The sequence below is a fragment of the Lycorma delicatula genome, chromosome 6, assembly GCF_047948215.1.
Source record: "Lycorma delicatula isolate Av1 chromosome 6, ASM4794821v1, whole genome shotgun sequence".
In the NCBI taxonomy this organism is placed as follows: Eukaryota; Metazoa; Arthropoda; class Insecta; order Hemiptera; family Fulgoridae; genus Lycorma; species Lycorma delicatula.
Genome location: NC_134460.1, coordinates 109,417,801 through 109,430,003, shown reverse-complemented (window position 1 = coordinate 109,430,003; position 12,203 = coordinate 109,417,801). Strand labels below are relative to the sequence as shown.

The following is a 12,203-nucleotide window of genomic DNA, read 5'->3' as shown; positions in this document are numbered from 1 at the left end:
AACAACTTAGTACAATACATGATTATTAAAAAAAAGATTATGAATTTGTATCATAAAAAATGATAGATCATGTTTGTTACAAAAAATCAAGCAAATAAAGTAATTAATTACATTAAGCACAAGGTCCTTTACTTTTTTATTATAATTAACTACGCAATATATTTGTATTGCCTTCCTGATTATGTAAGGGACAAACAGTAAAAATATGAACGAAATTTCCTGTTAACGTAAAATAACTTCTTTTTTTTTATTTTACCATATATATATATATATATATATATATTGCGTTTCTCATATGACCTCTGTAGCAAAATGGTAATGTCTTCATCTTACATTAGAAGGGTTTTAGGTACAAATATCATGCCGGCCTCCGTGGCGCGATTGGTAGCGTCTCGACCTTTCACCCGAGGTCCTGGGTTCGAATCCCGGTCAGGCATGGGATTTTTCACACACGTTACAAAACATTCATCTCATCTTCCGCGGAAAAAAAAAACAAAAAAAATTACAAAAATATATTTGATTAGATACAAAAAATTATTTTTTTAAAAAGCTTTTATTTAACTAATATTAACATTAATAAAAAAAGGAAACAAATTATAAAAAAAACCTCAAAAAAGTAAAAAATTAATTATATAACTATCCAATAAATAAAAAATAAATAAATGTAATAATTATTAAATTTTAAAATTAAAAGTAATGAAAATATTTAGTTAAATAAAATCGTGGCGCAGTTTTTATAATTTATTTAAAACAATACAACATTTATTTTTACAATTAATCTTCATTTTAATTTTCAATAATGACGCGAGGAGGCGGAAAGGTCTGCTGGAATCTCTCCAGTTGAGAATGACTAGCTACAAGTAACAATCTGGGAAAATGCACCCACTCGCTTTCTTTGAACGTGTTCTCACATAGTTGAAGTTCATCTTCGAATTCTGCTTGTAATCTAAGCCAAATCGAACGCACTCTTTCCGCTAAAAGTTTCATTTTAATTAATTATGAATTTTTATTTAATGAATTCATAATTACGATTACAATTATAATAATGATAATAATTAATAATTTTTCAGATTACAAAAATGTAATAACTTTGTGCAAGATTTCTAAATTTAATTTTTATTTTTAATCTTATTAACCCTTAAAGGTCATTTCGGTGCAAATTTGAACCATCAAAGAATTAAAACTTGAGTTATTTTATTACAGATAAATAAAGTATATTTTAAAATACAGCAAATGCGCGTGAGGGCGTGGGGGTTGGTCATATCAAATTTCGACACCGTAGTGCTGTACTGTCATCGAAGTTACATACGTGTACCAAATTTCATTGATTTTCATACGATAGATCTAAAGATATAGCAGTTGCAAGATTTGATTATTCCTTAAGCGAGTTAAATAAAAGCTTTTAAAAATGCCTAACCGCAGACCCGAAGGTTAAAAAAAAAAGGTTCAAATCTCACGATCAGTAATAGTACTTTTCTACGCTAAAAATGTCATATCTCATTTTAATTAATAGGTTGGAATCAGGAAATTTATCTGATAACAAAAACCCGTTCAAATTTCAGTAGTCTAAACCCCCAGAATAAAACAAGATAAATGCATAAAAAAAAGAAAACGCTATCTCCGGAAATATTGGGAAGATATTTATATTCTGTTAAACTTATTTAAAAAAGTACTAAGTAGAAATATTTATTAAAAAATAAATATATATAGTAAGGGGAGAAAAACTAGACTAAACAATTAAAATTGACAATAATGAGGGAATGATAAAATGTTAACCAACATGAAGAAAAAACCCACCACCTTAAATAATCATGACTAGTACAGAATTATTAGTCAAAGTAAGAAAAAAAGAACAAAACTAATGTCCAATATAAATAATAAATAACCGAGTACAGTTAAGGATGTTTTACTGAACAATGAATGCACTGCATAGAAACAAGTACATCAATTTGTTTTTTTATAATTTTTATCCAGTCTTTCTTATGACTATGATGTATAAGCTCTGATGAACAACAGAAATCAGTCAGAATTACTTTCTGACAGTAGTAGTGTTCACCATACAGTCAGTCTATCTGGTAAACAGAATGAACATCACCTTCAATTTGTAGGTCTGAATATCACATACGTTTCGGCGGGTTTTACATACTGATATGCAACAGTATATTTAAATCACTGAAAAAGGCAACTGGAAACCACTTTACTTGTCATATTCCTTAGTAAACCTGGCGTGGAATAATTGTCACTTTTTTATGGTGATTGTAATTTTCAAGAGTAACATGACTTGTATCAGGTCGATTACAACCGGCCTCCGGGGCGCAAGCGGTAGTGTCTTGCCCTGTCATCCGGAGGTCCCGGGTTCAAATCCCGGTCAGGCATGGCATTTTCACACACGCTACAAATCATTCATCTCAGCTACGGAAGCAATCCCGGGGTTAAATAATAAAAAAAGGTCGATTACAACCGCTACGATAACTTCAATTAAAAATATTTCAATGGCCATAAAAAAAAAGATCTCTTGTAAATCGTAAAATTGCAAATAATTAATTTTTTTTATTTTGAGTAGTTTGTAATAACTTAATATAAAAATTATGGTTAAATTGGAAATGTTTCCATGCTTTAAAACTGCAAATTTCATTAATAAAAATAAACAGTGAGTTTTTAATAAGTTTCATAATGAAAATTTAAGGTGGTTTAGTTGAAAAATATACGCCGATACACTATAAATAAAGTTTAATTTAATTAAAAAATTAAATAATTGAGAAAATCAATAAATTAATGGTAAATTTACATAAAGAAAAAATGTTAATAAGCAATGTTTCGGTTAAAAAGTTAATAATATTATTTTAGTTAATATTTAGTAGTAATGACCACTGCACAAATAACGTTATTGCATTCCCTCTTAGTTACAAGGTCGAATAGTCTACACACTTGAGACAACGTAGGCCGATGTACTTCAGCAGGTGTCTTTGACACCAACGTGTCCGACACAAAGTCTATATATATATATATATATATATATATATATATATATATGAACTACGATAACAGTTGTTTACAAATTAATAATTTATTATTCCACAGTATTTTTACACCGCTAAAAAGTAGTTGTGGATCAATAACGACCAAAACTAGATTAATATTTAACCAGAAGTAAGTAATGATGTAAAACACACGCAATATTATACTGTACTATTTGATAGAGGTAAAAATGTTTCGGTAAAAACTATAAATTAGACACCTACTGTATTTTAAGATGATACTTCAAATCCGAAAAGAAATTATGTAAGGCATACAAGATATTAGGTAATTACAAATTATTTTTACTGGAATTTATTTTTAGCGCAAACTTTTTCCCTTCTAGATTTCATATTTATAGAAATATTCCTGGTAATATGCGATGGTGTTCACGATAATAAGCGGTAACTAAAATTTTTTACGACAAACCGAACTGATATACTGTAATTTACAGTTTTTTTTTTTCAAACTACGTCATGATATTCAGTCACGACTAAAGATGAATATTTTCGGTGACAATTATGCCTTTTCTGTTTTTAATTCCGGTCTCGACTGAATCATAAATACCTAAAATCTTCATAACAAAAAAAAAACCTCAAGCAATAACGTAATCTGAAGCCGCAATGATAAAAACACCAGTAATTTACTAAAAAAAAGTGACGCAACAATTACGGAGAGAAACAAATTAGGTTAATTCATTATTAAAATATTTATCTGATATTTTTTATTGAAATTAGTTTCTTTACTAATAGCCAGAAAATAGTATTGTGTGCGTGTGTGTGTGTGCACGCGCGCGAGAGAGAATTCAACATTAAAAAACTAAACAGACTGAATTTATAATACCGCAAAAATCACAAATAACGCAACGGTCGAAATTTCAGTTCACCTGGATTATAAAAATGTTCTGTTTAATAAGTAAAGTAAAAAATCTTAAGCCTTTTGTTTTTAATGATTATCAAAATATAGCAGAGTAAACAATGGATCGGTATCTAGACAATACAGTTAGTTACAAACTTTTATTTTAAAATCCAAGTCGAAAGAAACAAAATATTTTTTTCCCTCATAAATCACATGACAACTAAAAATCATACCTAAACTATGATAAAATAAACCTTATTGTAACCTAACTGAATAATTTAACATCTAAACATGTGTTAAAAGATTAATAAATTTATAGAAATAAAAATCGCTTTAAATCTATTTACAAAATCAACGTATACGGATTAATTTTATGTATAAAGTTAAGTAAACGGGTTATTTTATTCAAAAAATATTTGTTCTGATAAAGAATATCCATTTTTTAAATTCGAAGAAAGATAATTTAAATGAATATTCGTTAAAAATGTTTAACGTAATTAAATTAGAATTTCCGACTAAATAAACAAAATACTATTTACATCGTTAATTAATTTTAATAATAATAAACCAAATTTTTTCTTTATAGGTCTCAACACAAACATTAAAATAGTCAATTAATACAAAAATCCATTTAAAATAGCAATATTAAAAAAATAAACGTTTACAATTTATAATTAATAGACAAACAAAAAAGAAACATACTACATGAAAAAGTTAAACAAGATTTCCAATTACGGCCTTCTTATTTAATCAATGTCTAAATAAACGAAAAACAACAAAGTGAATTAACGAAGCTGTTAACATTCGTATGACAGACAATAGAAAATTGTTTACAAATAATAATAATAATTGTAATACAAACTGCCGGCAAAAGAATTTAAATAAAAACCTTGATATATCAAAGCTTCACGGTTATTATTATTATTATTATTATTTCTTTTTTAGTCAATCAAAGATTAAAGAAATTTTTTTCATTTCCTTAAATTTAACATGGCCTACAACTAACTAGTCGCGTTAACAACGAAGAGAAAAATATTTTTTGGAATATAGTTAAAGAAGTCTTTTATAGTTGTTCAGTTCAAAACAATAATATTTATTTTTATAAGCTCTGTATTTTTCTAATACTACCATAAAAAGTAAAATATACATTTAACAAAATAATTTGCAAAATAAATAACATAAATCCACTAAATTTAAAGTAATAATTATGTATTATATTGAAGGTAGAAGTTACAATAATATACAAGATTAATAAATTGAACAAATAAATAAATAAAGACAAAATCTTGTTTCTTAAAAAATTAAATTAATAAGTTTTTATCGAAAAATAAAACTACAGATTTGAATCTAACCCGTTACCACAAAAAAAAAAAAAAGAATTAGAAACAAAACACTAATAACAGTGTTCAATTTAATGGTATTTTATACAAGCCACTTGACAAGAAGCCTTAGATTATTTTTGTTTTATAGTTTTCTTTCCACTACAACGACAAAATTTCTTTGAAAGGCTTCTTTTGTTTGGTTACATCGGACGTAAAACCAAGACGTTCTTAAGACATTACACCACAAAAACATAAGATTAACTAAAGCATTACGTAAGATTATTGCACTTATCTATATTGTATTATTTGGTCATATATGAATTAAAGCACGACTTTCTATTAATAATGCACCGAAGAATAATTATACCATGACCCCGTACGAGATACTTTAGTATAAAAATAAAACAACAACGCCAATAGTAATAAGAAAATAAATACAAATTAAACAGCAGAAGTACCTTTTGAGCTTTGCAGATAGCGTTGAGTGGTTGTAAATCATGACTGTTGTGTCGAGTGTCAAGTAAGCAGTTCTTGCATACCGGAGTCTTGCAGACCATGCAATACATAGTCAAATGTTCTTCCGGGTGTTCGTGACATAACGGCTCCCTCGGTTCTTTCGGTTTCGCTTTTAGTGCAAGCGGTGGCAATAATGTGTGCTTGGCTAGCGGTCCCCTAGCCGGATGGCAATTTTCACGGCAAGAATCGCAATACAAAACTTCGCACTGTTCGCACAGAACGCTTGCATCTTGAGCCGGTTCATCAGCACAAAGCTGACATTTTAACCCCAACTTTTTAGCTTCACCGTATTTATCGACCATATTTTGCATCGCTCGATACCTAGGTAAATTTTCCGCTCCGTTTTCGTCAAAATACACCGGTTTACGACAACCCGGTTGCGGGCAAGCCAAGGACAAAACGCTAGTCGGAAACAAAGCGCTTGGTGTCCCTACATAACTGTTAGGGCGGCTAGTGCATACAACACCGCTATCGGTTTCGCTGAGGATGCTAACTTTATCAACCTCCTCGGCCGCCTGATCCTCGCCGGAAGCAGGCTGCTGGAGGCATAACGCACAATTTAGACAAAGGGCATGGCCACACGGTAGAAGAACCGGGCTCTGGAACAGACGCTTGCACGCCGGACAGCGTAACTCTTCCTCCATCGCGTACTCACTACTAACTGAGACTAACCTGCCCATCCCCTCCACGTTGCTGCCAACGTACCCGACACAAAACATCGTACCATACTCCCACTATTTCTCATTATTCTATCACTGCATACATACTGTAGGTTCCCTTTTTTCTTCTCGGAAGCGATTGAATGCCGTAATTAAGTAATACACCGTAAATTATTATATCATTTCTCATTAGTAAATAAATGTATTCGATTTTTTGATAAATTATTTTTAAAATACGAAAAGACAATCTTTAATGTAGTTTATAATGTGCCTTATATATATATATAAAAGGACGTAACTGGATATTTAACAGAATCAGTTGCTATACTAAACCTAAAAAACCCATTACAGAGTTATCCTGAAATGCTGATCCGAATGTCTTGGCTTAGCGTAAAAGAAAATCTGTATTTTTTGTTTATTTAATTATAATGATGTACGTAAAATTGTTAGCGTAATGATGTAATAATGTAAGTATAAAAACAAATAGATTTTAAGCTCATAACGCACCCTCGTTGTTTTTTATTATACATTGCATTTCTATATTTGGGTTAAATATGTAAATATCTAGTCAAAGAATAGTTGATTAAATTCTTCCTTTTAGTTATTTTCTGTGAATTTTCATATTTAAATTGGTGTAACCATAAAACCGTTTTATAATATTTTTTTATTAACATTCCAATATTTGTAACTTTTGTAAAATAGTAATGCCTAAATTATAGTATATCTTAAATTAAACACATCTATTATCATATTAAAGATATCTTATTATCTATTTAATAACGTAGCAGGTTTATGTATTTTGTCTCAAAATACTAATTAAACACATTAGTTTAACTAATGACTCGGCTTTCCAGGCAAAAACAAGTTTTTTTCAATAAGTCATTCCAGAAATTATACAGAGTGAACCAAAAGTAATTTCTTGACTATTTTTTAATAAAACATTACAAATTAACTCAAAAATAATTTTTTTATCTTTAAATTGAATTACAGTCAAAACAAGATTTACTGAATTAAATTTTGAAAATAATACCTTTTAAATGCTACCTCTGAGGATTCGCAAATCTAGGCTCTTTTTAATACATTTTGCATAATTAAAACCAATATTTCTTCTGGTACTGCCGCTATTTCGGCTTGAATGTTGTTTTTCTATCTATCTATCTATTCTAAATTTTGTGGTTTATTTACATAAACCTTTTCTTTTAAATAACCTAAAAGAAAAAATCAGGAGCTGTCAAATCCGGTGACCTTGGATGCCAACGAAAATCAAAATTTCTCGTAGTTATTCGATTTCCAAATTTTGACCTAAGGGGAACTCCATTGTGATCTCCATTGTGAGGCTCCGTCTTGCTGGAACCAGCTCTCTTTGACGTCATCTCCAAGATCCGGGATGAAAAATTTTTCAAACATTTTCTGATATCTATTCACTGTCACCGAAACATAATTTTCTTCAAAAGAATACGCCTCAGTGATTCTTTGTTGAGAAATAGCTCACCACATCTTAACTTTTTGCGGCTGTAAAGGACGTTCATGTGTAACTTTGGAATTGCCGGTACTTCAAAAATGAGCATTTTGTTCGTTGACATAGCCATATATATATTTTTTGTTCGTTGTTCAAAGTTGACTAAGGTGTAAATGGGCTTGGTTACTCAATCACAAATGAGGCAAAAAGGAATCGTCAGTGTTGATAAACAGCTGGAGTATTCTAGGCGTAGTGCGTAATCGTTCGAGTCTATTTTATGGGCTAATTGGATTTTGTAAGGAAACATTTTTAAATTCTTGTGCAATATTTTGCGCAATGGATGTTCAATTAATTTCCGACTGAGCAGAACGTTTTCGTATTGACATTGCGGCATTCTCCGATAAAAACACTGTTACACCTTTCCTTACAGTCTCAATATTTTCATTATTTCCTGAAGAACTTGGACTTCCTGATCTTCTGGCATCTCCCACTAATCCAGTCTGTTTAAATTTCAAAACCGGTACGCGGATGGCTGCGCCAGAAGGTGAGTTTCTAGTTTTGTAAAATTCCTTTTTTGTAAAATAACACTCTTCTGGCTTTCCAAGTAAAATGTGACTATTTTTTTTCTTTCTTGGAGGATGAATTTTTACAAAATGAACCTTGTTTTTATTTAAGTTTGAACTGAAAGAAAACAGACTATAATATCTTAATATTAAAAAAATTATAAATTTCTTCGCAGGAAGTGATCTTTGGCCCACTCAGTACATATTTTAAACTCACCGGATTGGTCTAGTGGTGAACGCGTCTTCCCAAATTAGCTGATTTGGAAGTTGAGAGTTCCAGCGTTCAAATCCTAGTAAAATCAGTTATTTTTACACGGATTTGAATACTAGATCGTGGATACCGGTGTTCTTTGGGTTTCAATTAAACATCCATCTCAGGAATGGTCGAACTAAGACTGTAAAGACTACACTTCATTTACACTCATACATATAATACTCATTCATCCTCTGAAGCATTATCTGAAAGGTAATTACCGAAGGGTAAACAAAAAAAAGAAAAAAATATATATTTTAAAATTTAAGATTTTATTAACCGAATGGAGTATTAATTTTTTTCTTCTTCACTTAACGAATTCAATTCCAAATAGCGATTGCCATTTTAACATTTATTTGAAATAAATGAAAGAATAAACTTATTTTTTTTAAATATAAATAAAGAAATATGCAAAATGGGCGTAGAACTAAACTGGCAAGCAAGATTATGCTCAAAAACTGTTTTCAAACGTTTTTACTGAAAATCTAAACACGGGTAGATTTTTTACAATTTTTGAAACTAAAATATGATTATTTCAATTATTAAACAATTATCATCAGTAGATATTGAGGAAAAATATACATAAGAAAATAAATAAATTAATGAAAAAAAGAAATAATAAAAATAAGCGATATTCTTAAATAAAAATTAAACGTGTTTATTTATTATTTTTACATCTACTTTTTCATTAATTTATACAGCTTGCTCAATATCTACAGATATTGAAATCGAAGAAAACTGTTTTTAAACAGAATCCTGTTTTTCAGTTTACTATACTTTTAAAACGCTACAGTATTTTCAGTTAAGTGTATTCTCTAGTTTAATTTGGGAATATCCATTTCGTAAAATAATATCGGCAAAGTTCACACGAATAGCAGGCATATGACGTGTTTCGTTTTTTTAAGCAGCAATCGATAATTATTAATTTTTTTAAAATTGTTTCATAATTTTAAATAATAAAATGTCATGAAAAATATACAGGCGTAAGCATAAATTCAAAATTTGCCTGAAAATCGTAATCAAAAGAAAAACAAAATTAATTGAATTTTCTCGCTTTAAAATCGTTGATAAATTTAAGTAGGCTACGCCTAAGTAAACAGTAATTCTGTAAAAATAAATGAAAAAAGCGAATCATAAGGGCGAAGGACTAGAAGTTGCACACTCCGTGTCGTTAATTTTGAATAGAAAAAAACAACAGAACGACAACCAAGCCACCGCCGACCTAAACCACTACCAGTCATGAATTGAGTGGAAAGATCAAACAACTCGTTGAGCGGTAACTATGGTAACCGTCTACCACCACTCTTTACAAAACAAACTAAACCATCTTAAAACTCTCTTCAATTTCAATTCCCTTCCACTCTTTCGCTCACACATATTTGCTCATGTGTACGTTCTCTCGCACCCACTCGCTCACTCACACACACTCTCTCTCTCTCATCCGGAAGCGCCCCGCGAGAAGCATACACATATATACAGAGTATACATCGTATCCATTCATCACGTAAGTTTATCACATATATACATACCCCTTCTAATACTAATGTATCAATATAACAAAAACTGACTTACGTTCTCAGTAATAACAAAAGCTATAACGCCATTTCTTTTTACTGCTAGAATAGGTTTATTAAATTATCCTGAAGTAGAATAAACTCTGAAATAAATAAGCTCCTGAAATAGGAGCAATTGCAGATATGTTCAGTTAATATTAAATCAAATTAATGAAAATTTACTTACTTAATAGTAATTTTGCAATAAAAAATAATAAAATTTATTTATTTATATATATATATATATATAAATATTAAGGTACATAATAAAAATATACCAAATATTTTTGTGTCTAATGATAACAAGAACAAAGAATATGATATTATGAAGGCATCTGTTACCGATGAATACTTTTGATATCTACTTTCGGAAAAATTTATTTCGGCACGCCGGAAGGCGGAAGTAGATTTCACCGATGCTAAGTAGGGGATAAAAAAGATTTCCACTTTGAAGTTAAGAGAAACATCAAATTTACTCAATACGACAATGGTTGCATGTGAAAAAAGTTTCACATATTTAGCAGACGACAAGTCTTCTTACAATTTCAGCAAAATTTTGATCATCCCTTGCCGTAAGGGTTGGTCATATCAAAAATTATTTCAGACAAACATTTTAGGTAATGTTTAGAGGACTAACAACCACTTTAAACCGATTCGATATTGTGCCTATTAAGGGAGATATGATTTTTTTGTCTTCGAAACCCCATTTTTTCCACCCGTTGGGTCAATGGTTGGTGATATCAAGAAACTTTGCTTTGGGCCCTTATCCAAAGACTAGTTGGAACTTTAAACAAATTCGATATTTTACTTAAGAAAGTTATAGCGGCGTTTTGTTTTTTCGAAAAAGCACTCCCCATCTCCACATCCATGGTCTGATTTTTCTCATTAACGAACTCGACCAAGATTTTGGGTCGTTATATTTTATGTATCAATTTGAAAGTGATTGGCGCAAAATTACGGCAGTTATCTTGTCCACAAGAAAGTGAAATATATATAAACGTTTGAACTGACGGTGATTTTGTGGTCTGGGGGATGTGAAACGCGAAGATATGTCGAAATTTTCCGGAAGTCGAATCCATGGTACCCATTACAATAGATAACTTTCTTATGAAATCTACTAAAAAGCCGACAGTGAATTGCATGAATTACTTGACCGGCGTAGTCAGAAAAATTATCTAATTTATTTTTGAAAACATTTTCTGGCGTAGTCAGAAAAGGGGCGTTTTTAACGTTTAAAATATTCACTAAAACTGATTTTAAATAATTTTTTTAAAATTTCGATTTTTTGATTTGGGTACTTCTCCTTCAGGGAAGGGCTATTAGGTTATTTTAGTGACTATTATTTAACAAAATACGTTTTGAGCATTAAAAATTTGAAATTGCGAATTTTTCATTTTGTCTCCCATATTCAAGCGGAAACATTCGGGTAAAATTAATTTTTAATAAAATAATCCCCAAGTGGTAGTGATAATAAATTTAAAAAAAGAAGTTAAAATTGTTTTAAAAAGATAAGCTAAAAAACTGTAATTCTAAATTAACAGATCTGTAATTTTCTAGGAAGATGAGCATTTTTGGTAAATTTTTTTTTTCAAGAAATACTTATTTTTATCTAAAAATAAAATTTTTAATTTTAAATGCATTTAAAACGCAACTTGTGAAATGAACTGAAATCTAAAATGATTATTTTTTAAATTAAAAAAAAAAATTGTTACTGTGGACCGTTGGAGTGGGATTGGTAAAAAAATTTTATATTGGTTTGAAAAAAATTTAGATGCAAAAATTTCTCATTCTATTCTTTTCTGAATCAAGATATAGGAATGAAGTCATTTTTTGAGGGAGGCGGTAAATATTAAATATAGACTTTTACCAATTTTTAATGTTGATAAAAAAAACTTCAGCATTTGTAAAACAAACTTTTTGCTAGTGCCCCAGTAAAGATTTGAAATTTTATTTCGACCAAAACAACCCCCCCCCCTCCCTTTTCACAACATTTTAAATAATGTAA

General features: G+C 29.9%; 1 protein-coding gene across 1 annotated transcript in view; it reads right to left on the bottom strand.

Moving 5' to 3' along the window:
• The window catches only part of Trim9 (E3 ubiquitin-protein ligase Trim9), a 617,022-nt gene extending 610,667 nt beyond the window's left edge, over positions 1-6,355 (bottom strand). The window contains exon 1 of the mRNA XM_075368305.1: positions 5,654-6,355. Within this exon, the coding sequence (XP_075224420.1) occupies positions 5,654-6,355 (702 nt within the window). The remainder of the gene's footprint in view (positions 1-5,653) is intronic.
• Between the last annotated feature and the right edge of the window lie 5,848 nt (positions 6,356-12,203).